This window comes from Myodes glareolus, chromosome 7, assembly GCF_982192425.1.
Source record: "Myodes glareolus chromosome 7, mMyoGla1.1, whole genome shotgun sequence".
Lineage (NCBI taxonomy): Eukaryota > Metazoa > Chordata > Mammalia > Rodentia > Cricetidae > Myodes > Myodes glareolus.
Genome location: NC_142032.1, coordinates 89,878,259 through 89,905,998, shown reverse-complemented (window position 1 = coordinate 89,905,998; position 27,740 = coordinate 89,878,259). Strand labels below are relative to the sequence as shown.

The following is a 27,740-nucleotide window of genomic DNA, read 5'->3' as shown; positions in this document are numbered from 1 at the left end:
TATTTCTCATCCATTTCTATACTCATTTCTTCAAACTTTTTGTTATACTTCTCGACGAGTTCCTTAAGGGAGTTATTCATATCCTGTTTAAGGGACTCTATTGCTTTCATAATGGCACTTTTTTCTACTTCATCTGGGTTAGAGTGTTCAAATCCTTCTGTTGTAGGGTCGTTGGGATCTGATATTTTCATGTTGTTTTTCAGATTGTTGGAGGAGGTCTTGCCTTGGCGTCTGCCCATATCTTCGATCAAATGCTCTCTATTGGAACTTCTGGTATCGGGTCAGGTTCCCTTGTTGGGCAGGGAGTTCACTGATAGAATGCCTACCTTTCCCCAGGCAGGGTATTGAAGCACAGGCACTCCCTCTTTCCGGGATGCCCCTACAGAGCAGGCCCAGTGTGCAAGGCAGCTGAACTGGGGAAATTTTATGGCCTCAGTGGGAGGGGAGAAATATAGAAATTTGTACCTGGATGGAAGCTGGGATGGCAGGCGGGAGAGCCTAGCAGGGTGGAACCAGCACTGCAGGTTGACCTGGGAGTCTATGGGGTCGGGGAAAGTCCTAGCTCCTCCTCGCCGGGCCCCTGCCACGGGCCCGAATCAACTCACCACTCCGAAGGCCCTCTGGATGGAAGCTGGGATGGCTGGCGGGGAAGCTAGCAGGGTGGAGCCAGCAGAGCAGGCTGACCTGGGAGTCTATGGGATCGGGGAAAGTCCTAGCTCCTCCTTGCCGGGTCCCTGCCGCGGGCCTGAATCAACTCACTACTCCGAAGGCCCTCTGGATGGAAGCTGGGAAGGCTGGCGGGGAAGCTAGCAGGGTGGAGCCAGCAGAGCAGGCTGACCTGGGAGTCTATGGGGTCGGGGAAAGTCCTAGCTCCCCCTCGCCGGGCCCCTGCCGCGGGCCCGAATCAACTCACCACTCCGAAGGCCCTCTGGATGGAAGCTGGGAAGGCTGGCGGGGAAGCTAGCAGGGTGGAGCCAGCAGAGCAGGCTGACCTGGGAGTCTATGGGGTCGGGGAAAGTCCTAGCTCCTCCGCCATCTACTCTTGTTGCAAAAGGAAAAGCGGGCTGCATTCCCGCCTGGCTCCTGCATGGCTCACTCCGAAAAAGGAGTGGAGGGCTGCGTCCTGCCTCCCGGCTAGCTTTACAGGGAAACTGTATTCATTTAAACACTGCTTGGCCCATTAGTTTCAGCCTCTTACTGGCTAACACTTACGTATTGACTAACCCATTTCTAATAATCTGTGTAGCACCACAAGGTGGTGGCTTACTGGGAAGGATCTTAACCTGCGTCCATCTTGGAGAGGAGAGCTATAGCGTCTGCTTCATTGCCTTCTTCCCAGCATTCTGTTCTGTTTACTCCGCCTATCTAATTTTCTGTCCTATCAAAGGGCCAAGGTAGTTTCTTTATTAACCAATGAAAGTTACACATAGACAGATGACCCTTTTCCATCATACTCTCTTGGGTGTGCTTGCTTCTTTTTGTTCTAGTGCTTTCAAGTGTGCTGTTAAGTTGCTAATATGAGATCTTGCCATTTTTTTATGAAGTCACTTAGTGCTATGAACTTTCCTCTTTGTACCACTTTATATCCCATAAGTTTGGGTATGTTGTGCATTGAATTTCATTCTAGGAAGTCTTTAATTTATTTCTCCCTTGATCAAGTTCAATAGGGAGTTTTTCAGTTTCCATAGTTTGTAAGATGTCTCATGTTGAAATCCAGCTGTAATCTGTGGTGGTCTGATAGGATATAGGAAATATTTCAGTTTTCTTGTATCTCTTGAGACTTGCTTTGTGACTGAGTATGTGTTCAATTTTGGAGTTTATTCTGTGAGGTGCTGAGAAGAAAGTACATTTCTTTGTGTTTGGGTGAAATATTCAGTAGGTATACTAGGTCCATTTAGTTCAGAATATTTGTTAGCTCCATTATTTCTCTGTTTTTGTCTTTTTGTCCATTGATAACAGTGGGGGTATTAAAGTCTCCCATTACTAATGTGTGAAGTTTGATATATAATTTAATCTTATTAATATTTCTTTTACAAATATGGGTGCACTTGTGTTTGGGGGCATAGATGTTAACAATTGAGATCATCTTGGTGAATTTTTTCTTTGATCTCTTTTGGTTAATTTTGATTGAAAATCTAGTTTGTTAGATATTAGGTTAGCTATACCAGTTTGCTTCTTGGGTCCATTATTTGGAAAAAATCTTTTTCCAACTCTTTACTCTGGGGTAATGTATACCTTTGATGTTGAGGTCTGTTTCTTTTTTTGCAGCAGAAAGATAGATTCTGTATTATCTTCCATTCTGATAGCCTATATCTTTTGATTAGGGAATTGAGTTTATTGATACTGAGCAATATTAATGGCCAATGCTTGTTAATTCTTGATATTTTGTTGTTGTTGTTATTGGGGGTGGGGGTGGTGTGTGTGTTCCTTTTTTTTTTTTGGTTTTGCTGATGTTATTATTTGTTTTCATGGGTGTAGTTAACCTCCTTGGGTTGGAGTTTTTCTTTTAGTATCCTCTGTAGGGTTGCATTTGTGGATAGATATTGTTTAAATTTGACTTTGTCATAGAATATCTTGTTTTCTCCATCTTTGATGATTGAAAGTCTTACTGGGTGTAGTAGTCTGGGCTCGTATCTGTGGTATCTTAGATTCTACAAGACATCTGTATAGGTCCTTCTGGCTTTTAGAGTCTCCATTGAGAAGTTGGTTGTAATTCTAATAGGTCTTCCTTTATGTGTTCCTTGACAATTTTCCAATGCTGCTTTTAATATTCTTTCTTTGTTTTGTATATTTAGTGTTTTGATTATTATGTGGCAGCAGGAGGTATGGTGGGTGAGTTTTCTTTTCTGGTCCAATCTATTTGGTGTTCTGTAAGCTTCTTGTACCTTTATAGGCACGTCCTTCTTAAGATCAGCAAGTTTTTCTTCAATGATTTTGTTAAAATTACTTTCTGAGCTTTTAAGTTGAGATATTTATTCTTCTATTTCCAGTATTCTTAGGCTTGGTCTTTACATAGTGTTACAGATTCCCTGGATGTTTTAGGTTAGGAATTTTTTAGATTTAACTTTTTTTGATCAATATATCAATTTCTTCTATCATATCTTTTATGCCTGATATTCTTTCTTCCATTTCTTGTACTCTGTTGATGCTTAATTTTGTAATTCCTGTTTGCTCACCTAGATTTTCTATCTCCAGGATTCCCTCAGTTTGTGTCTTATTGTTCCTATTTCCATTTTCAGATCTTGAGAAGTTTTCTTCACTTCTTTTACCTGTTTTTTTTTTTCTTTTCTTGGCTTTAAGGCATTTATGTTGAAATGTTTGTGTTTTTCTCTATTTCTGTAGGGGATTTATTCATTTTTTCTTTAGGGACCTCTAGCATAAGTGTGGTTTCAAGGTCATTTTCTTATGTTTCAGCTGTGTTAGAATAGTGACGGGTTGATTTAGTAGGATTGCTGGGCTCTGATGGTGCCATATTGCCCTGGTTATTGTGTTCTTACACTGGTTTCTAGGCATCTGTCTGGGTTTGGGGTGAATATTGGTCTAGGTACCAATTTCTGAGTTTGTTTTTGTTGGATGGGTGGTTTATTCCTTGGTTTTTGTTTCCTCTTTGGTCCTCTGATCTTTGTGGTCTGTATTTCTGGTGGCCAGGTGTGACCTCTGGTCAAGCAGGGAGTCTCCCTCAGAGTTGGGTATTGGATTTCTGGCCTTTGGCCCAGCACCTGGAAAGTGTGGGGGGGGGCCTCTGTTTTTCTAACTGGCCTGGCCTACAGCTGAGCAGCAGGTTTCTACCCACGTAGGAACAGAGGCATGGCAGCAGTTATGGACAGTGGGCAGGAAGAGGTGATAGCAGCTTGGGTCCTTAGGATCTGAACAAGGGCATAGGAGGTTTTTGAGACCAGGTGGGCTTCTTAGCTGTTTTGGACTGCATGGCCTACACTTGAGCAACACTCCACTGTTAAAGTACAGATGTTTCATGATGTAATTTTTTAATTTTGTGGAGTGACATAATCTGAGTGTCTACGGCACCTTATATTTTTATCCTTCCCCATGTTCCCCGCCCACGCTAGTGTTCCATGGCATGATTCTTGTGATCCTGGGCAGCAGTAACAAGATACAGGTCCCAGTCAATTATACAATTAGCAGAGGAAACAACCGATACTGTGAAATACACTTTTTTTTTTTTTTTTGGCTAAAGTAACACTCAGTAGGCGAGGTGTATTTTTACCTTTTAAATCACAATATTCTCAAGCTACTTTGCATTGGGTTAATCTAGGCACAACTATAGGAGGCAATGTTACATCATTACTCATTGTTTTTGAAATTGTATTTTTTCCCCTTAGTGATATAAAACACATAGCTATTCTGGTCCATTTATCTCACTTTGTCTTGATTCTCTAGTTAAATTTATTAAACTCTCAATGCAAGTCCTTTTGCGGATGTTTTCCCAATTACCATTTTTAGGGAAATACACAGATCTCCAGGGTGAGTGAAATAGGATTTTAGTTTGTAGATCAGATTAAATTAAATGGTCACAAATATCATATACATATGTCTAGTCTAGGGCAGCAATACCATATGCATATGGAAGCAGTACTGTCTTCTAATCATAGTACACAATCATTGAGATATTTCATCATTGGGAGCACATTTTGTACATGAACAAAACGCAAGGAAAAGAAGAGTAAGGCTGTTACTTTATTTTGTTTATTTATTTGCCTGAGGACTCTGCCAGCTTGGCTTTCTTTAAAAGGTTTACTTTTAATTCATTCTCGAACCCCACCCCCAATGTGTTGTGTGGTTATGTGCACATGAGAGTGGGTGCCTGCTGAAGCCGAAGGCATCAAAACTGGAGTTACAGGGGGTTGTGAGCAGCCATGTGGGTGCTGAGAACTGAATTTGAGTCCTCTGCAAGAGCATCAAGTGCTTGTAACCATCAAGAAATCTCTGAATTTCACAGCTTGGTTTCTTTTTGCTTTTTCTCTTCTTGTCTAGTCTTCTTGTATGTGCTGTATTTTCTCCATGACTGTCCTATGAACATACACATGCTCTCAAACCCACCTAGGCTGTCTATGGATGACCCTATTCACGATTTGTTCACTCACCTTCTGTCTTTTCAATGTCATTACACTTTCTGAAATTAAGATTACTTTGATAGCATGTAAAAAGAAATACCCATGCTCAGTTGCTATAAGTTGAATCAAAAGTTAGGTTTTCAACATCCTAATTAGTAGGTTATGACTAGTGAGAAACCATTAGTCACTGCATAGGCCCAATATATTTGTTAGTATATATTTGCCCAAATGGATATTTTTTATTATGGATTCCATAGTAATTTGCATTCTTTTATATTTTTATATATAGACTATATAGACTAAATTGTGTAAATAATTGGGCATAAGAATAATGTAAGGAAGCTAGGCAGTGGTCGCGCACGCCTTTAATCCCAGCACTCAGGAGGCAGAGGCAGGTGGATCTCTGTGAGTTAAAGGCCAGCCTGGTCTACAAGAGCTAGTTCCAAGACAGACTCCAAAGCTACAGAGAAACTCTGTCCCCCCCCCAAAAAAAAGAATAATGTAAGTTAAAGCATGTATCTGTCATGATCCAGAAGACTTCATTTTCCTGTCTGAACCCCCTTATTCTTGACTATAGAATTAGGGGCAGTGAAAGTAAGGCTCTTCTGCCTTTAATTATTTATGAATATAGATGTAAGAAAAATTACAACGATTTCCTAAGTATAGGTAAACAAAATACCATTCTGAAGAGGTGCATGAAGTCCTTGTGCATACTAAAAGCAGCAGTAGCCATACTTGAAAGAAGAACAAAGCCTACTTGATTTTTTTTTTAAACCACAGTTAAGTTATCCTATATACCTTTCTTTCATTCTTACTCTGTGTCTTGTGTAACGTGGTGGCTGGTTCCTGAAGTCTTCCTTTTTCTCCATCCTAGATCTCTCTCTCTCTCTCTCCACGGATTTCTCTTCCTATTATTCTCTCTGCCTGTCAGCCCCACCTATCCTTGCTACTGGCCTTTAAGCTCTTTATTAGACCAATTAGGTGTTTTATACAGGCAAAGTGAATACAGCTTCACACAGAGTTAAACAAATACAACAAAAAATATGCGACACATCTTTGCATCATTAAACAAATATTCCACAGCATAAACAAATATAACACATCTTAAAATAATGTTCTACAACACAAAACTGATTTGAACCACAGAAACTAGGAAATTTTTACCAGATGAGGCAAATTAATGTTAAATTCAAGTTCTATTTTTAAAAAATATTATTTTTAATAATAATTATGTGTATGTCCATGAGTGTAGATACCCATGGGTGCCAGAAGTATTGCATTCCCTTGGAGCTTGAGTCACAGGAAGTTGTAAACCATCTGATGTGGACACTGAAAACTAAATTCAAGTCTTCTTCAAGATCAGTATGTTTTCTTAACTGCTGAGCCTTCTCTGGAGCTCTCGATTCAAAATCATCATGCAAACCATTGTTATATTTATTTACTCTAAGACTACAACTCTTCACAAGTTATATGAACATGGGCACTTTGAAGAACTTTGGAAGAAACAATAATGAAAAAATAGTTATGGATTCCAGTTTGTTTTGGCCTGTGATAATATGCCATTTGTCCTGGTATAATTAGTAATAACATTTCATCATTCTCAAGTGACCCAATTTACAAGTTACCCTGTCTCTATAGCAGACTTTTGATTTGAATATTGTTGGGAAAACCTGTCTAACTGAAACTAAGACCTCAGTAAGGTAAGATGTTTGAATCTTTGAGCTCTCTGACTGGTTTTAAAAATAAGTAGTGCCACAAACAGTGTAATGACTGTACCTACAAAGAAAGAATAAATAGCCAACTGCATATTTTATTTGCATATACTGAACTGATGCTTTAAGGATGGATGCTCAGGGATCACAGAAACTCTTATTTATAGAAAGAATGCCACAATTTTTATGAATACGTAGTAGAGAGGAATATCTGAAAGCATTGGGAGGGTCTATATTAAATATAAAGCTTTTCCATTGCCTACCATCATTATCTAGAATACTTCTGTTGTCAAAATTCATTTATGTGGGTTTTATTTATTTAGTCCTGGACTCATATCACAGTCTGCTAATCCCAACACTTGATCATAAAGGAGTCAGTTTGGGAGCAAAAAGCAAAGTTCCCCAGGATGGAGCCAGATCAGAGGAACCTTACAATAAACAAGAACTCTTTTTAGTGCATACATGGCCCCTTTTAATATGTACATAACAGCTGCACCTTTGTGTTGTTCAATACATTCTACAAGAATTCATGGAAGTTAGAAAAAAATAACATAGTTGATGCTTGTTATTGCTCCAGTACTATTTTAAACAATGCATATGTATTCACCTGGCTTTATAAAACTGTGGCTTTGGCTCAAATACCATTATTGATTAAACCCTAATAATATAGTTGTTGGGGAATATTATTTTAAGGTGTGTATGCTGCATTTGTTTAACTGTGAAGCTGTGATCCTTTGCCTGTCTAAAGCACCTGATGGTCTGTCTAATGAACAGCCAATATCAAGGCAGGAGTAAAGACAGGCAGGGCTAGCAAACAGAGAGTATAAATCAAAGGAGAAGAAAGGAAGGAGGAGGATGTCAGGGGTCAGCCACCCAGTCACAGAGCCAAGAGTAAGAGCGAAAGTAAGATTACAGAAGTAAGAAAGATAAAACCACAGAGGGAAAAAGTAGATGGGTTATTTTAAGATAAGAAAAGTTGGCAAGAACCCAAGCCAAGCTAAGGCCGGGCATTCATAGCTTAGAATAAGCCTCTGTGTGTGATTTATTTGGAGCTGGGTGGTGAGCCCCTCAAAAAGCCAAAAGAGTAAAACATCACACAACATACAGTTGTGCACTTTCAGCGTTTTTCTGCACAGATGAGGTAGGACTGGGGTTGTAATGTCATGCCCAACCTGGGTTTCAGGTTTGGAACTAGCTCATGTGGAAAATGCAAATGAAATTGCTGAAGTAATGCTGTAAAAAACAAGAACATTTCCATCCGAGCCAGCTGTTCTCCAAGACAATGTCTTCTTCCTGAACAGAAAAGGAAATAAGTTTGAACCATTTACTAAAATTAGCATCTAATATTTGGGTGTCATTCAGGGAAATTAGTAATTTAAAGTAGGTTGAAGACATCATATTATGAGAAGAGTCTCTCAAATCTCAAAGATTAGAAACTAGCACTTCATCGAAGAAACACATACCTTTATTTCCTTATATGAGATCATGGGATTCTTAAGATTTTATTCTCATCTCTGACTTCTCCTATGCAATGCAATAGAGCTTATGATCTACTATAATATCACATGCTTTGGGATGTGACATCAAAGGGAAGCCCATTTCAACTGCCTACTGAGTACTTTCCTTCAGTAAATCCTACCGGCATGTGTCACCACAACCAGCAATGAGTACTTTCCTTAGTGATGAAAATGTAGCCCATCTTCCAAGCTCTGTGATTCATGTTATATTTCATAGGAAAAATTTCATAATTTCCTAGTTGGAGATGACATGATAAACTAGAAGGCAAGATTCTAGCTTTTTTTCGAGTTGTCTTTGTTCCTTTCTTTGATATGGGTTTCATTTTCTCATACTTATTACTGAATTTTTGGTGTAGAAGTCTGACTACAACCCCCACATTCATAAGATAAAATGTTTCTGAAGTAGTCAACCATAGCTTTTCAACTTTAGCTTTATTTAATTAACTAAGAGATATTTTGAATAGAAGCAGGTGTTGATCATTTTAATGAAACCATCCTCTCCTGTAAGAAGTAAAGTTATATGTAAGAGGAGGACACCAAGAAAACAAGGCCCTCTAAATCTGTTATGATCAAAGCTCATATGACCTCAGAAGCTGGGTATTCACAGGGCCTGCACACATCTGTACCAGGTCTTCTGCATGCATATATATATATATATATATATATATATATATATATATATATATGCATATGTATACATACATATATATGCAGTTTAGTTTTGTTAATGGGATTCCTGAGTGTGTGGGTGAGTGGGTCTCTTATTCTTGTGCCGTCTCTCAAGTTCTGTTCCAACTCCATTGTTGTTTTTATGCTAATTTTTGTCTTATTATATTTTACTTTGTTATATTTTATTACTATCCCATAGAAGCCTGTTTGTTTTCTAATGAGAGACAAGAAAGGGGGTGGATCCAGATGGGATGGGAGGTGGAGAGGAACAGGGAGGAGTAGAGGGAGACAAAACAGTAATCAAAATATATTATGTGAGAAAAAAATCTATTTTCAGTAAAAATACTAAAAAATTAATTTTAAGTATTCAGAATTAAGCACTCTGGAGTAGGTTGTTTCAGATTGAGAGTGTATGAATAATGAATCATTGTTATACTTTAAAATTATATACATGTGAATGTTTTCTTACCTAGAGAAAAAGGAATGAAAGCTTCCTTTCTAGTAAAATATCCACTGCTGTCCAGAAATCGCTCAGGATAGAATATGTCTGGGTCTTTCCAGTACTTTTCATCAAAGTGAACAGAATAAAGATTTGTAATGACTGTTGTGCCTTTAGGAATGGAATAACCACGTACAACTGCATCTTCAGAGGTTGCATGGAAAATCCCCAGTGGAACTATATTACAGAATCTTAAAACTTCATGTAAAACTGCTTCAGTATAAGGCATTTTGCACTTGTCTTCCCAAGAAGGCCTTCTATTGTAGCCTATAATTAAATCAATCTCTTTATGAACTTGTCCTGTCAGAGAAACATGTTAAAGTTATTATGGAATTCTTAAAATTATATAAACTTATTTTTTGTGGGGGGGTACAACAAAGATAACCCATAACAAATCAACAGAATATGGGTATATCTGGATTTGAATTTTCCATCATCTGGTAGCTACATGAGTTAATTATATTCCCCTATATCTTGCATTAGTAATAACCAACACTCTTGGTAAAGTCAAGAAAAGGATTATGAATAAATGTGTAATTAGCCTAGAATCAGAGTAGTATCACTGTCAGTAAGGAAAATAATGAAATATTAGACCTAAATAAGAAAAAGCAGAGTTCACATACCAGTTTTGTAGCTTCCAGACTCTAAACTTTTGTCATCCTTTATAAAACATACATATTAAGGTCTATCTTAAAGTTTTTTTTAAAAAAAACACAATGTTATTCTATATATCTCATGTTGGTTTTTAACTTACTATGTAGGCTGTGGTGGCCTTGAACTTGAGATTTCCCTGCCTCAGCCTCCTGGTTTCTGAGATTAGAGGATTATCAGCACCATGCCTAGCCTTCAGATGCTTTCTTCCTTCCTATCTTAAATTTGCACTAAAATACTAGATTTGAAAACAATAATTATGAGATATTTTCTTTCTTGGCTACCATAGTTGGAGTTTCTAAAACTGCTTTATGCATGGCCAAACACTCTAAAGCACACAAGACCTATATGTAAGTAGAGACTCTGAGGTCAAGATTATCCTTACCTTGAATGTTAGGATAAAGGGCCATAAAAAGAATTGCCCAGCGAAGCACATTAGTTGTAGTTTCTGTTCCAGCAATGATGAGTTCACCCACTGAAAAAATTAGATTCTCTTTGGAGAACGTAGATAACGGATCATTTTTACCTTGATCCATCTCATCTAAATAGGCATCAACAAAATGCTGAGGTAAATGAGGTTTTCTGTTGACTGCAGTTTTTTCAATAAGCCCTGCAAGGAAATCGTAAACCACATCTGCATTTCTGAATAGCTTTTGATGCTTTCCAAAAGGTAAGATGCCAATCCATGGAAATGCATTATACAGGAAGACTGGAGCACTGGCAGCTAGTTCCACGTTCTCACTAAATAACTCGATCATGTGCTGAAAATCAGTGTCTTCATAAGTGAATCGTTCTCCAAAAAGGATCAGATTGGTGATGTTTGAAACAGCATTTGTTATTAGTTGCTTGAGGTCAAGAGGTTTGCCTTTGTATGTTTTAATAGCATCAATTAAAAACTGAGTTTCTTCTAAGATTTTAGATTCAAAAGATTTTTGACCACATCCAAAATAGTGAAAACTGTTAACAGCCAATCTTCTGTGATCAATCCATCCACGGCCATATCTGGAATTGAGTAAGCCTGAAAGAAAAGTATTAAAAATGGTGTGTAATTCATATTTCTCTGTATTTAAAATGCTGTGGAATAAAAAACAGAAAGGAAAAATCCAAAGATGGATAGTCAGTGATTTTAGCTCCCAATTATCTAAGTACATGATTGTGCCCAAGTTGGTGTTGCTCAAAAGCCATAGAACATAGCTAAACCTCATGAAAGGACTGGCAGAAAAGACCTACAATAATCATTTTTTGTTACAAGAAACAATCTAGTCTTATGTAATCAAAAAGATAAACTAGGCCTACATCTATTACTCAGCTTTCCTCAAACATACCTGTAAGATATTTGTGTGTGTATGTATGTGCATATATATATATATATATATGATAGAATATTTTATAAAAGGCAAATTTTTATATGTCCTATGGACAAAATTTAATTTGGATTTAACAAATACCTCCAAATTCAAGGTTTCTGTTAGAAGAAACCAGATTTTTTACAATATAAATTTCCTTCTGCTGAAGGAATATGATACCCACAAGGTAACTATGCCAAAGTCAAGGACAGCCTTGAATTGTTCAAAGACATAGAAAAGCTCATGAAATAAAAAAAAACATGAATTCAAAATTTACTAATGTTATTATGTTATTATCTGCCATTTAGCTTATTTAAGCAAGACACTAAATTATTTTGAAAGTAAGTGTGGAGGTATCGTTACAGAATTAAGAACATGACTAAAAAGATCAGATATCAGTTCTCTCTGGTGTCAACAGTTTTTTAGACTTCCTGTTGCTGCTTTCTCCTTGATTGTGTCAACTTTCTGCTTTTCTTCCTTGTAAACTAGACAGACAGTCATCCAAATCTGCCCATTGCTCAGTCCTACAAAAAGTCTGTCCTTTGTATAAACTCTACAGCTTTCCATTTGTATAGCACGACGAGTAGTTAAGAAAGTCTGCTTTAGTTCTGTAAGCTTGTACATGATAAAATGTCTGTCACCAAGTACTCAAGATTGTGACCAAAAGGAAATTTCTGGTTCATGATGTGCATGTGTTGTATGTCTGTGCACTCCTATATTTTTTTCACTATTTATCAAGTACTAATTCTTTAAAACATTACTTATGTTTCTTAGAACTGAATGGCAATAAAACTAGTATATAATAGCCTAAAACTATTATTGAATGCAGTCTGATTGTTCCTCAAATCCAGGTTTCACTAAGTACAAAACAATTTGTCTACACTAAAATTATTTAAAATAAGGAATGTGATTTAAAATAGATAACTGACTGATAGTAGCAGATGCAGAGATTCACAGCTAGCACTGGACTCAGCTCCCAGAGTCCACTTTAAGAGAGGGAGGAGAGATAATATAAACAAAGGGGTCAAGACCATGATGGGGATACCCACAGAAGCTGTTGATCTGAGTTCACTGACTGCGCACTGACAGCAGGAGAGCCTGAATAGGCTCAAACTAGGCACTCTGAATGTGGGTGACAATTGTGTGGCTGGGGCAGTCTGTGGGGCCACTGTTTATTCCTAATGCTTGAACTGGCTTTTTGGAGCCCATTATCTTTGAAGGGATACCTTGCTCAGCCTAGATATAGGGAGGAGGGTATTGGTTCTGTCTTAAAGTGATGTGTCAGACTTTGTTGACTACCCATGGGAAGCCTTACCCTCTCCGAGGAGTGGATGGGGGCTTAGGTGGGTGGAAGGTGGTGGGGAGCAGGAGGAAGGGAAGGAGAGTGAACTGGAATTGGTATAAAAAAAAGAAAAATGATTGTTTTTTTAAAAAGAGATCTCAAAAAATAGGTGCAATGAACAGTTGAAAAAACATACCTCCCATTTTTGTCATCTTCATGAACAAAGGAAAGCATGGTCTATCTGCAAAAATTTCACTTTGATGAACAAGACATTCCTTTACTATATCATAGCCATTTAGAACCACAGTTGATATGCCTCCAAGATCTAAACTGAAAATCTTTGAGAAGAAAAACAACAATCAAATAGCAAAATGTACAGTGAATCAACAAAATGATCTACATGTTCTCAGCCTATCCCTCTTATTACTTGCCACTTCTTTAAAAACATAAGGATTTGTCAGTTGACAGTCTCTAGACAGCATGATTAATTATATCACTCCATGCCTGGAACCACTTTATAAGGTATAATGGAAAAAGTACTGGACAGGGGAGCCCTGTATTCTACTTTATGGTTTGCTGTTAAATAGGTTTAAGGTACAAGGCAAAACAAAAACAAAATGTATTTGATTTTGATATATTATAATTCATTCCATCTCAAAATATTTACTACATAGACATCTCATTTTATTTCCAAGACAAATTTATAACTAGCATTATTTATATATCATCTTGAAGTGGGAGAGGGGAATTGAAAAGTCAAAAAACAGCTTTGAAATTCAAGCATGTGTGTGTTTGTGTGTGTGTGTGTGAGAGAGAGAGGGGGTAGAGAGAGAGAGAGAGAGAGAAAGAGAGAGCGAATTGTATTTACCTTTCTAAATCCCAGGATTCTAAGGGAACCTAACTTTAGAGGAAAGATATTTACCACGTGCTGTGGGATAATGTAAAGATTTGTCACTTGTATTGATTTAATAAAATGTAGATTGGCCCATAACCAGACAGGAAGTATAGACAGGGTGATCAGCTTAGAATTCTGGGAAGAGTAAAGGCTCAGTCTGTAGTCACCAGCAAAACACAGAGGAAACAAGATGGAGAATGCCTCACTTAATAAGGTACAAAGCCACATGGCTAAACATAGATAAAAATTATGGGTTAATTTAAGTTGTAAGAGTTAGTTAATAATAAACCTGAGCTAATTGGCCAAATAATTTATAATTAATATAAGCCTCTGTGTGTTTCTTTGGAACTGAACAGCTAAGGGACCAGGCTGGACAGAAACTTCTGTCAGCAACAATGTACACACAATGTATACCTTTCATCTAAGGGGAAAGCAAAACAGGATAATCCTGTAACCTGCTGGAGTTGTTTGCCCAATGTTCTAGTTTGATTTGTTTTGCTGTGATAAACACCATGACCAAAAACAACACAGGGGAAGAGAGGGTTTACTTTAGTTTACACTTCCAGATCACAGTCCATCAGTGATGGAAGTCGGGACAGCAATCTGGAGACAGGAACCATAGAGGAACTCTGTTTATTAGCTTAATCCCTGGTTCTATGTTTTAGCTCTTTGTTATGCAGCCCAGGTATACCTTCCAGGCTTCTTAGTTGGGTTTCTATTACTGTGATAAAACACCATAATTAAAAGCAACTTGGAGAGGAAAGGGTTTATTACATCTTATACTTTCACATCACAATCCATCATGAAGGAAGTCAGACCAGGAATGCAAGGAAGGCAGGAACTTAAAGGCAGAAACTGATGCAGAGGTCATGCAAGACAGTTGTTTACTGACCTGGTCCTCATGACTTGTTCTTCCTACGTTCTTGTAGTACTCAGGACCACCAGCCTAGAGAAGGCTTGCCCATAGCCTAATCTGGTGGGGCATTTTCTCAATCAAGGTTCCCTCTTCTCCAATGACTCTAGCTTATGTCAAATTGACATAAAATTAGTCATCACACTAGGGATTGTGCCCTATACCCAATTAACTGGGCCCTACAATACCAATCATCAGTAAGACAATTTCTTTTGAGGCCCTAAGACAAAGTGATTGAGACAATTCTTCAAGTGAGGCAAGTTAACAATAAAAACTAGCCAAGACATGATAGGGTCACCTCATGTTCACTTATAATGTCATTCCTCCTGAAGTGTCTTTTAGCTAACCTAATGTGGAGGCCTAACCCAGTGAAAAGCCTGTTTATCAATAAATCCTAGGGATTGCTTATCACTGTCCTCCCAGGAACTGCCCCAGAGTTTCTTACAGCTAAAATACCGAGATAAGCCTTATCTTCGCGTAAACAACAAAGGTAAATTTAATCATGAAAAAATTCTGCCTCAGAAGAATAAAGGAGGTCTTAGCTGATAACAAGAGTTCTTCAGAACTAAGTCAGCAAAAGTGATAAAGATTATCAAGAAGGAATACAATCAGTCCCACCAGAGGTTTTGGCACAAGGGTAGGCCCTGGGACAAAGAAGTGTGTACATTAAGAATGTTGTGGGAAAATTATAGATTTTGTACACATTGGCATTAGTTTTAGGCCATGGAGGAATTTTAGCACAAAGGGTGTTGCTACCAGATAAGCAAATGAGAGATCTTTTCAGTTCCCAAAGCAGGTATTAGTGTTGTCAAAGAAAAGTCTTCCCCCAGAAATGTATTCAGTGAAAATTAAACAGGAATGGCATTAATCTACAGGAAGTGGTACTGATGCAGGAAATAAAGCAAGATCATCATTTTACCAGAATGGCGTAAGACCATGGGGTTGAAAGCTACGTGAATATGAAGGCAGAACAGAGGGAGAATATATTTCAAGGAAAATCTTCAGACTGTGGTTACTAGGAATTATATAAAAAAAAAGAACTAATCACTTAAAAAGCTATTATATAGTCTACCTTTACTCAGGACATTGAGATAGTTGTCTGTTAAGAGAGTAGAACTGGGGGAAATTTTACTTGATCTAGTTGTATATTATACTTGAGAACTTTTAGCAAAGTTTCATCAATCAAACTACAAAAACTTACTTTTAAACTGTTTTAATCTGTGGAAGAGTCCAAGATTAGGTTTATTCAATCTTTGATTTATTGAACAGTTTTAAAATGTCTATTATGAGATAATTGTGCTAGCAGAGATGCAAACAGAAATACATCAAACATTCTTGCCTTCTAGCAGTTTCTGTATCATCTTTACATAACTTCTTCTCCACCCAAACTAGCTCTACATAGAAATTTTACTCCGTCAGTTAATAACCACACTTTTTAAATCCTTCAAGGTGTTCAGTTCCTGTTTGAATGTGAAATGCCTCCCCGCAGACTTGTGGTTGAACACTGCTATCAGCTGCAAACAGTTCTGAGAGCTGAAAGGACCTTTAGGAAGTAGAGGCTAACAGTAGGTAGTGGGTTGCTGGGACTTGGCAGTGAGGGTCATCCTGGTCCTGATTCCAGCCAAGTTGCCCCTGCTTCCTAGTTGGTACAAAGTGGGGAGCCACTGTCAACTCTTTACACCAGAAATTGACCCACTAGCTGTCATAAGCTGTACTTTCTGCACCACAAGCCCAAATGAACATTTCCTTTCTAAGTTGTTTCTGTGAGGTGTTGAGCAAGAGAGAAAGGCGACTAACAAAGTCCTGACCCATGTTGACTGGATTTCCTCCCAAGTCACACCGTAAACTGTTCAGCATGTATATTGTTTCTACTGTGAAGTTATAAAAGAAGTTGACCAAACATCTTATCACTTCAGATCTTAAATGTATCTTAAAGGCTTATATGTTAAAGATGCAGTCTTTAGTTTGTGCTACATGGAAAGGGCAGAAGTTTTAAGGGACCTAGTGGGAGGTTTTAGGTTACAGGTGTACCCCTGAAAGAAGGATCCTGCCCTTCCTCTTCACTCCTTTTTGCTTCTTGGCTGACATGATGTAAACAGTCTCCTCTGCCACACACTCCTACCATAATACACTGCCTCACTGTAGTTCCAAAAGTAATGAGGTCAAACTAATGACCTAAACATTCAAGACACAACCCACAATGCATCCTTCCTTTTTCTAAGTTTATTATCTTAAGCATTTTGTTTCAGTAATGCAAAGCTGGCTTTCACAATCTCTAGGCTCTGGTTCAAGCCACCTGCATTTCGTTCACCCTTATGATAGGTCACATAATGCTGCTTCTTGTCCTTGGTGTTTGCTCTGTTCTTGGTGTGTTTTTTTCCTAAGATGGTCTCATAGCCTGCTCCTTCATTTCCTTTTAAGATGTCCTTGCAACGACACTTGCTCTGACTAACTTAAAATTCAACCCGCCAGTAGTATCCATTTCCATTACCCTAGTTTGGCATCTGTTGTGCCCCATACAACTCTAATTTATTATATACTTTACTTATCTTTATTTTGTCCATCTTCCCCCAAACAGAATGTATGCCACTAGAGACGGAGATCTCTTGTTCACTACTAAATTGCCAGCACTTCTGATAGTGCACAGCTTATGACAATTGATGCATGTATGTTGAATTAATGAATTTGGCAAACATATCTAAGCATATTATTACAGCATCTTTGACTAAGTACCAACAACAAACAAATGTACATACTGCTACTGCTGATAAGTGACTGCCACATTTTCTACTTTTGCTTGATCTGTTCCCTCATTTGGAATGCCCCCCTTGGTTGCCATACTACCTTTAGAGACCATATTCCATGTAGGTTTTAAAAATATATACATTTTTATTCTCTTTTCTCTGAGCCATCACAGCTCACATAAAATCTTTCATGACATTAATTTAATACTAGTTTGAGCCTGAAACATTTTCATCTTTCTGGCTCCCAAATTATAAATACCTTTAAAATGACTGATTTTTTTCATTTTTAAATTCTCCACAGAACCCCACTCAGTGCCTTGAATAAGTTCTCAATAAAAGTTCTCTATAAAATAAATTAATAAACTGCCAGTTCTGTTTGCTGTAATGCAAAATAATCATCGTTATTGCCTGTAAGAGTAGAGTCTGACAAATCTACTTATATCAGCTTTGCCAGCTATGGAATGCTGTTCAAAGTCTACATTAAGAATCTAATCACAGCAGAAACTAAAATAATCAAAAGTGACTCTCCAAAGAAATGGCAATTTATGCTACAGCACATTTCTTTATAAGATTGCCTAGACATAAATATGAATCTTGGGCACTGCTATTTCTCTTTCAAAAATTATAAAGGATTAAACTCACAGTGTACAAAGGCAGGAAAGTTCTGATTTGACTATACATCTCAAATTTAAATGGGATTTAAATGAGATTGTGGAAAAATAACTCCTATAAACTGCTTCGTACAACCTTTCTGAAGTACAGGAGGTAACAGTCTCCTACTGTCTAAAAATGATTAGTATTTTAACAACATATTAATTTTGACACTGTCAGGATTGAGAACTATCTCTAAGTTAATGGGAGATCTTCAGGGGTGTTCTACAGCTAGAATACAGATCAAATGCAGCAGCAGCTTAAAGAGAGTTAATGTATGGTGATAATTAAACCTAACAATGCAGTGTTTACTATGCAATGCACACATCTTCAGTTTTGCCCGGTGCAGTTTAGCAGCTATTAGCACAGGTTAGCTTTATTTGATGTATAGTAAATTGTCACTGTAAACAATGTAGTTTTCTCAGTGTACCAGAAACAAAATTATTCATGCCAAATTCTAAGCAATTAATCCAATAAACCTATTTCTTGATGAGTCTTCTACACATTTATATTTTAATTTTAGCTTCTGTAATAGACCTATATCCCTTGTCCTTTTGACTATTCATAGTAAATAATTCCTTTCAGCTCAAATATTTATGTATAAAAATTTTAATTTCCTATTCAATGAGAAGCCATTAAGAATAACTGGTTTAAAGATAATTTACATTTGTAAGAATAATAAATTTCTATTGGAGTGGTGTGTGTCTCAGGGGTAGAGCACTTACTTAGAATGTGAGTCTCTATGGTCAACTCCTAATACTACTAAATAAAGGTAGCTTTCATATATATTAACCAAAATCATATTTAATAGCCAATGTATTTGGGTAGCATTTTACTGCTTTTGGTTACTACTATTCTAAGAACCCCGATGAAGAAAAGTTAAGATTCAAAAAATTAAGGGCTGTTTAGTGTTAAATGTGAAAAAAAATGAAAAATTTAAATGACAACCCGCACTAACACTGACCCTGTCTTAGAAACTCACAACGTCTTCTTTCAAACTCAGGGGCCACGGGGCCGAGAAGTTCCTGTTAGGGGCAGGCGGCTCAGACAGGCTACAGGCCACACGGCGCACGCGCACATGCTCGCCCGTGGGCGGGAATGTCGACCCGGAGCGCCTCGGGTGTGACAGCCCCCGTGGGGCGGCTTCCGGTCGGGGGCACGGCCTTCGAGGCGGGATTCCCTCTGGACGCTGCTTCTGACGGGAGAGGGTCTGCGTCGCGGCCTACCTCGCCATAGACCCGGCTCTGCTTCCTCATGTAGACGTGGGGAAGCTCGGCAGACATGGCCAGGGAGCAGATGTTGCCAATGAATGGCAGCCGCGGCGGCCCCGGGGGGAAGCCCGCCGGTCGCCTCTGCCTCCGGAGCTGGCGGAGCACCAGCGCGAAAAGCAGCAGGAGGAGCGCGCCCGCGAGCGCAGCTGCACACCTCTGGATTCCGGGAGGCTCCAACATGGGCCCGGGCTAGGCTGCTAACCAGTCGGTGGCGCTGAGGCTGGGGCGCCCTCCGACTCTGCAGCACTCCCGACGGCCCGCCCCTTCTCCACGGCCATTGGTTCGTTGAGTGTGGGCTCAGGCCCTTTGGGTCAGCCACCTCCAGGATCTTCCCTGGCTCAGAGTCCCATCTGCAAACCTTTGATTTGGCTTGGCCCTCGGTGAGCACCACCACCGCAGGTGGGCACGTAGCCCACAGGCCCCATTCTAGAAGTTGATCATGTGAGCATTGCTCTGGGCTAGGTGCTCCCTGTCTCTCTGGATGCCGGTCTTTAAGGTGTATTGACAGTTGCCCCGTCTGTTTGTTTATTACACTCTATGGGTGGTGAAGAGGTTATCAGAACTGCAGTCTTTAACTGAGTCTGATAAATCCATTACAGAGTCCCCAGATCAGTCGGAAAAGGAAATAACCTCGCCTACAATCTCGCCTTTTGTTACGAAGCATTTCTTTGAGAGGACTCTTTGAAGATTCTGATTAGTTCAGGTCATCTATCTTTTCACCCTTCTCTGCCCATCCTCTCCCCCCCCCCCCCCCAACTGATTTCTTTTTCGTAATCTTAGAGGCCTGTTTTATTAGGGCTAGCACTGACTACTCAAGTTTTCGGTCTCTCTGGAGGCAGAAGCAATGATTTTTATATTGCTAGTCAGCCCACATTCCTGTTTTCTGTTGACAATTGTTTGCAACACAGGACCCGCCGGGCTCGAGACTCCTGAAAAGCTGCTTTGTGACTATAATTCAGCATGGGAAAAAGTTTAGTAGTCCTCATTAGCTTATTCATACAATTATTTATTAAATGCCTACTCTGTGCACGTGTCCTATACAGCGAAGATACTTGGGTGCATAAGAACAAAGTCCCTACGGAGTTTTTAATTTTTCTTTTTCTTTCTTTCTTTCTTTTTTTTTTTTTTTTTTTTTTTTTGCAGGATCTCCACCTATGGGCTACCCAGCTACTGCCTGTTAAAATGCTTGATATTTTATCTTGAAAGGTTCCTTAATTTTATTATTAATCTCCTAGTAGATTAGAATAATGGTGAGATGTTATTACTAAACTTAGCCTTCAGTGTCACAGGATGGACATGGAGGTTGCGATTGGGGAATGGTAATGTTGGAGCACTGGGAGCTGGGTAATATTACGTGCTGACCTTTGATATCAGCCTTGCCCTCCTTCCTGACATCATCTTAAGGCCTGAGGTGTGTGGTTTGGCCAGCGGTTGTGCTATAAAGCCATCCCTTCACTGTTTATTTTCAAGACATATTCCTTTCAATTCTAGAAAAATTCTCCAATTTACATTGGTTAAGGAATCATTTCTTCTTTCCCTGCTACCTTAGCGGAAAGTGCAGAATCACCTGCTACCATCCCTTCTGAGCGACAGCCCTGATGGCATTCATGTCTTCCCCACTGACCCTTAAGGAATAAGCTAAGGAATAACTAAAACTCGGGGCACAGAACCTTCTCTGGAACCATTTATTTTGCCAGTACTCAGTAAAGATAAATAGATTACTGCACCCCGTTTATCATTCTGTCTCACAGCGTTTGCTCTTTGAGTGGTAGACACTGATCAATACTGTTTATTACTACTACTACTACTACTACTACAGGGCTGTTTAGAAGTAGAGATTTCACTGTTCTACTGCGGGATTCTCTGATGCAAAGTGGAGTGAGTTCTTGGAGAAATGTGAACACCACGTGCTGGCCTTTGCCATTTCTGTGCAGAGTGCTAGTAGTTGTATCGGAGAGGAGGACAGCCTGTGCTCCAGTGAGACCCTCTTTTTATTGGCCTTTGGGAGCTGTTATGGTTTCTCATCACCAAAACTGATCTTGAGGCTTAGCCTCTAATATGGCAGTGTTGAGAGTGGTTGGGATCTTTAAGGGGTAATTAGGTTGTGGGCACTTTACACTCACAAAGGGATTAACGTAGTTACCTCAGGGATGAGTTGTTTATCCTGTGGAGGCTTGTTAATAAAGTAAACTGGCTTTCTGTTGCATCTTTTCTGTCCATGTCAGCTCTTCTGCAGGAATCTGCCCCAGCTTCTCTACTGTCTTTGCCCATGCGCAGCATAGAGCCCTCCCTTTAGGGGCCCCACACAGATGCTGGTGCCATGCTCTTGGGCCTACAGAATTGTAAGCGATGTAAATATCTTTTCTTTATAAATTTCCGGACATAGCAAGAAATGGAAAACAGCGTGAGAAACAACCCTCCTTATCCTGCGAAGTGCTGTCTGCTGAGTCTTGATGCTATAGTTCTGGGTGCTCACTCCCCAGGGCTTCCCCGGCTCAGAGTGATGTGGCAAGCACAAACTGACCTCCTTTGCATATTCCATTGTGCAGATGTGTGGTGTCTTGCATTGGAACAGAGGGGAGTAAGAAAGTGTTGAGCTGAACCATATTGGAGCCTAAGGCAAAAGAAAAGAAATCAATAATACAGCTCCTTCCTTATTAAAAATTTCATAACATGTTCATGAATTCTGCTTTTTGATCATAAAGTGTTGTATTGAAATACTATTTTGATTACCAGCTTTTATGGTGCTCCTTTAAATTCTGCTCCCAAAGTGAACTCATTTGCTGCACCTGAGTCTGGGAGAAAGGCTACTTAGGTGACGGTTTTGATTATAAAGTGGTGTGCAGGACCTAGGTTTGTATACTTGTTTTTCCATGGTATTCTAGGGGATTGGAACTGACATGAGGATGATAATTATATCTGCAAGTGGGATTTGAAGACCCCTTTGAAATGTCTCTCTTCAACTATAAAACATCTCCTCCTACCCGTTTCTGGAACCTTCATTTTTTACAAAATTAATTTGTATGACTTAAACATTCATTAGGTGGTGCCTAACCATAGCATATGCTGATGAGGCAGAAGTAGGAGGATCATGAGTTTCAGGACATTACAGGCTGGAGAGCTTGCCCAGCATTCAAGAGCACTGGCTGCTCTTCAGGAGGATCCATATTCAATTCCCAGCACCCACATGGCAGGTTTATAACTGTAATTCTCATCTCAGGGAATCTGATTCTCTTCTGGAGCTGCCATTGCTTTTCAGATACTAAGGCTAACCTAGAACTGTAAGATGCTGAGCTTTCAAAGGAGCAGTGCCTCCACTAGAATGTGATGCTTTGGTCATAAACATATGTCAGGCAAAGGGGCTTTTTCACATTTATTTTTTCGAATTCAAAAGGCACATTTCTGAAAAAAAACTATATATAAATTTAAAAGATAGAGTCTGATGAATGGAGGATATAGTTCATAAACATGGTATATATTAAACTCACATATAAGACACAGGCAAGGAAAAGAGAGTTTCCATAAGAAACTTCTTTCCCAAAGACTATATCAATTTAGAAATAGTCATTTTTCTGAGGACTAGGATCCATTCTCGCTCTTTTCTGAGGCTAAGCAGCCCACTGTTGGTACTCCTGGCCTGCTAGCTTCCCACTGAGCTTATGTCCTTGACAGCTGGCATTCCCCTGGTTGGATCCAATGGGAGCCTGAGGATGAAAAACACACTTAGTCTCATGTTGAAGACTCTCTTCTGAATGCAGCAACTGGGAGTTAGAGAGGTTTGTGTTTGTTCAAGATCATGCAAGGCAGCAGCAGTGAGAACAGAATTTTGGGCTTTGGACATGCCATGTATTATTACTTCAGTCATCCATTTACAAAATGAGTGGGCACTATAAAATGCTGAGTATCTACTAAGCTAGGGAATGGGGTTATAATGTGAGCACAACTTGTCATCTCTGCTTTCCTGGGGTTGGTGGTTTAGTGGAGGCTGCAACCATCACACAATCACAAATGAGTTTATTGTTACAGCTATGTATTCTGAGGTAATGCAATAGTTCTATATGCATGGATAGCATGGGAAATGTGATTAGTGTTGGGTTAGTAACTATTCCCTGGAGTTACGTAGAGACTTATCTTTCCTAAGAGCATGATCATGGCAAGTATTACTCAGGGCCTTGAGCAGCAGCTGGTCTTAGATGAGAAACTGAACTCTAAGCAAGAAATAAAAGGAAAATGTATGTAACAAACTTTAGTTTAAAAACTCATGAATGCCACTCAAACCTAAAAGTTTTAATTTGAAAGCTTCTTTCTGTATCTTTACAAAATTTTGATATGTGCTCCCTTTAAAAACAGTAGATTTGAAGAAGCAATGTATACAATAGGTTAAAGTAATATTAGAGACAGTCACACTAACAATGGCTACAGGGATGTCAATATCTTATGGTGGAAAAAAGAAACAATAATTATAAAATGTTGATGTAAAAACCTAAAGGCACAGCAGTCTGGACTTATTTAGGGTGGAACATATCAACTGTGCTCCTCTCCAAGGCAGAGGTCAGCTTATGTAGACCAGCAGAATATGTTTATGGTCTTACTGAATGAACATCCTTGTCAAAGAAGGTTAAGATGTTATGGCTTTAATTTTTTTAAGATTATAGTATAATTACATTATTTCCCCTTCCTTTTCCTCCCTTCATATCCTCTCATGTGCCCCTTCTTTTCTCTTTCAAATTTGTGGCCCCAGTTTCCATTACAAAGTTATTTGTGTTTAAATAACACGATTATATAACATGACATAAACTGGAGGGAGTTTGTTTTCTCCTTCTGCCATGTGGGTTCTGAAGATTAAATATACATTGTCAACTTGGCAACAAGACCCTTCACCCCCAATCCATCTCACTGTCTCAAAATTAAAGTTGTTCTCGGAATATTCTAACCTAAGGGTACAGTGCAAGTGTGTAGTATATATTTCAATATTTTGACTTGCAAAATTAGAAACAACTCTGAACATTTAAAATATTAACGTCAGTTATCTAGAAAGTGCCGTCAGTGGAAACAAAGAATCATCTAGCTGCTGCCAAAATAGAATTTTAATTATTGTGAAACAAATTGAGAAATCTTTCATTTTCAGCTCTTAGAGTCACAACCAGGACTTGCAGTTGAGCATTGTGTTGTGACATTGTACTCAGCTCATTTTCCCTAGCAACTTTAAAAATTATTCTGGTTTCTGGTTTCATAAGGGACAATCAGAGGTAGCTGGTAGAGTGGAATGTGTGCTTCTCTGGATCCGAGGACAATAATTCTGAATGCTGGATGGAGTGGGAAAGTTACAGGCTTACAGGAGATGAAGACTTCCCAGAGAGTGCCCCACTGCTGTCTCCTGCCTGCCTCTCCTCACATCTCTTGTCAGTGTACAAGGTTCATCCCCTCTGAGACTTACCAACACTTGTTCTTGTCACTGAGCACAGCGTTCATGTTGTGATACCCTCTTTTAATTTTTTTCCATTGATAATTTCATGGAAATGACCTTGGATTCCTGGTGACAGACTCTTGCCATTCTCCTTTTGAATCACTGCACTCTGGTACATGTTGAGGCACACCCTGGGCCCTGAACCAATGCTAGGTGGTTGACTGGGCACTCATGACAAGAGACCTCCTTAGAGGGCTGAGGGCTGAAGTTTACCTCTAGGTGTATTAATTGCTTCATGACAGTGACAGTGAAAGTTTTTTTTTTTTCTATAGAAAGACATGATGTTATCCAGAGACAGTTTATTCTCAGAGTAGGTCTCTCTCACTATCCCTTGTTTTGTTTTTTTTTTTTTTTTTTTGAGACGGGGTTCCTGTGTGTAGCCCTGGCTGACCTCAAACTCACAGAGATCCCCGTGCCTCTGCCTCCTGAGTGCTGGAATTAAAGGCTATGTAGGCCTTTTTAAAAGAACCATAAAAACCAGAAGTTGTAGAGCAGGCTTGTAACCCTAACTGTTGGGGAGGATGAGGCAAGAGGGTCACAAGCTGAAGGCCTTTATGGCCTATAGAGTGAGTTAAAGGTTAGCCTGAGTAATTTAGTAAATTCTTATCTCAAAACGAAAATTAAAAAGGGGTAAGGGTACTACTTGATCCCCAGCATTGAAGTCAACAAACAGGAATAGGTCACTGAGACATGCAGTACAGGCCATAGTGCCCCTTCCCTCCCTTCCTATCCACTGAGAATGTTTAAAACTCTGTCTAATAGTCCTCCGAGGTATGGGTCTGTAGTTTTCCTTATCACACCTCACGCTGTAATCTCTGTCCATCTCTGCTGTATTTTTGCAAGGCATTAAGCAAGCTGGTGTTCTACAAAAGCATTGTAGAGATAGCTGGCACCACATTTACACAACTGCATAGTATTTCAGAATTGAAAGAACTGTGAGGGAACATGCTTCACAATGTGGAAGCTGACATTCTCAGCGGTGAGTGGCTTCTTCATCAGCACACACTGAGTGGCTGGCAAGAGCCAGAATGTGGTGTGAGTTCTGGGGCCTCTGTGCCTCTAGAAGGTACTCCAGGCTGAAGCAGATTACAAATATTAGTCCCAATTTGATGTGGGATTCCCCTTTGTATGCTGTAAATATGCTTTCCTGCCATTGGTCAATAAAGAAGCTGTTTCAACCGGTGGCTTAGCAGCATAGAGTTAGGCAGAAAAACTAAACTGAATGCTGGGAGAGAGTAGGTGGAGTTGAAGAGCTGCCATGTAGCTGCTGGAGGAGAAAGATACAAGCCGCTAACTGGAACCTTGTTGGTAAACCATGAACCTCATGGTAAAATATACAATAATAGCAATGGGTGAATTTAAGATGTAAGAGATAGCTAGAAATATGTTTAAGCTATTAGCCAAACAATATTGCAAATAATAGAGTTTCTGTGTGATTATTTTGGGTCTTGGTGGCCAGGAAAATGAACAAGCAGCCTCTGCCTACAGATTGGTGTGCTGACATGGGCTGAGTACATCCACATAAAACCTGAAAAAGCTTGGTAAGGAATTCTAGACACAAAGAAACAGAGTTTAGTGTAGCTTCTTGGTAGCCACACTTTTTTTTCCTGGATGGACTCTGTTTGCTGGCAGTGAGAACAGGCACCGTGGTTCCTTTAAGGGAGATCTTCCTGACTCAGCATTAGCAGCAAAATAATAAATAAACAAACAAATAAATAAATATATAAAAATAAAAACCCGCACAACTTCTTTTAGAAATGAGCAGCTTCCTGGTTCGTGCTGCTTGCACAAACAGCTTTGCCTCTTTCAATGTGTTACAAATTGCTTAATGGTGACATAGACCTGCTGTGACCCTGGAACTGGGGTGATATGCATGCTCTCAGAAGCAGTGAAAATGCCTGCACCATGTTAGGCTGGGCAAATCTAACAGGCAGGATCATGGAGTTGGTCCTAGTCATGCCCACTTAGCATTAAAAAAATTATTATTTAAATTATTAAAATAATTACAGATAAGCAAGCAATAAAGACAAATTCAGATAAAAAAGACTTCTAAATGGGCCACAATGTTGGATAAATTTATGTAGGCTTAAGAGAGAGAAAAAAAGAGTATAGACAGTTTTAATATAAAAGAGTACAGACAGTCATAGATTAAAAGAGTAAAGATAATAAAATAATTATCAAACTTGTAGAAAAAGTAATAGAGTAAGAAGAATAAGCCACATAAAGGTGAAAAATACACAGAGAGTCTGGATTATGTTTATTATTGTGTTTTCCTTGAATTTTTTGACTGTGAATGAGCTAAGTACAGAGAGACATTTCATTGTATGGACTGCTAAGCTAAACTAACATACATACTTTAAAGATATCTTGACTTCAAAATTTGGGTCTAAGGAATGTTGCTTTGGAAAAGAAGTTCTGATTTTATTTCCACAGAGGATGAGAACCTGTGGATTCCTTCTAGACTAATGTGGTTTGAAGGACCAAGACCCTCTGAAAGGTCTCCACATATCCCAAAATTACTTCACCCAACAAAAAGCAAGACACAGTTTAGAGAGAACTACAGCCAATTGCCCAAATATTGTTATAAATGTTTGTTTACATTTAAAGGGGAATATGATATAGAGATGAATACTTTGCATTGGTATGGATCTTGGTTTATTGATACCAATTTAAGGTCTATTTTGTTATATTTTTGCTCTTGATTATGGTATTGTATTTGTGTAGGTCATTTAAAAATGTAATGTATAATTAAGAAATATAGGTTAATAGAGAGTCATCTATAATAGGCAAGCTTGTAGTTATGTTAGTTAGGGTTTCTTGATGTACAGAAATATATTTCAGATGGATAGTTATTCTTCAAACCTTTCAAAGACTAACAGAATATGGCATTTAAAATGTTTTAAGTACTTAGGACTTTTCACGTCAATGAGACACTTCTGCTCTTGGCAGCACCAATCTACTTCAAGAGGATGTTGGGCATTGAAGAGGCTCCTTATGGAGTTGATAGAAATTTGGGCAAGAAACTGCTCTTACCTAGACTGCTTGATGTTA

At 39.0% G+C, this 27,740-nt stretch overlaps 1 protein-coding gene and 1 long non-coding RNA gene across 4 annotated transcripts; one reads left to right on the top strand and one right to left on the bottom strand.

Annotated features, from left to right (window-relative positions):
- Positions 1-4,682: 4,682 nt before the first annotated feature.
- On the bottom strand, positions 4,683-19,402 carry Cyp2r1 (cytochrome P450 family 2 subfamily R member 1). Of its 3 annotated transcripts, none has more exons than XM_048460291.3 (5): positions 19,178-19,402; positions 12,945-13,086; positions 10,506-11,138; positions 9,440-9,769; positions 4,683-8,077 (listed from the first exon to the last, which is right to left on the bottom strand). In XM_048460291.3, the coding sequence occupies exons 1-5, from the start codon at positions 19,400-19,402 to the stop codon at positions 7,902-7,904; spliced, it is 1,506 nt and encodes a 501-aa protein (XP_048316248.2). In that variant the 3' UTR covers positions 4,683-7,901. The 3 variants fall into 3 exon arrangements, with proteins under 3 accessions (XP_048316248.2, XP_048316250.2, XP_048316249.2); XM_048460293.3 differs by lacking the exon at positions 19,178-19,402 and adding an exon at positions 18,934-19,095; XM_048460292.3 differs by lacking the exon at positions 19,178-19,402 and adding an exon at positions 18,916-19,038.
- Positions 19,403-19,483: 81 nt separating this feature from the next.
- On the top strand, positions 19,484-20,419 carry LOC146893430 (uncharacterized). Its single transcript, XR_015003037.2, has 2 exons — positions 19,484-19,602; positions 20,366-20,419. It is a non-coding gene; the product is annotated as an uncharacterized LOC146893430 (long non-coding RNA).
- Positions 20,420-27,740: the final 7,321 nt, after the last annotated feature.

Excerpts from the sequence above, each read along its gene's own strand:
- Cyp2r1 (XM_048460291.3), bottom strand. The coding sequence starts at position 19,402 with ATGTTGGAGCCTCCCGGAATCCAGAGGTGTGCAGCTGCGCTCGCGGGC. Across the intron at positions 9,770-10,505 it reads CCTTTATCCTAACATTCAAG|GACAAGTTCATAAAGAGATT; the intron begins GTAAGGATAATC and ends TTTCTCTGACAG. Across the intron at positions 8,078-9,439 it reads TTTCATTCCTTTTTCTCTAG|GAAGAAGACATTGTCTTGGA; the intron begins GTAAGAAAACAT and ends TTTTCTGTTCAG.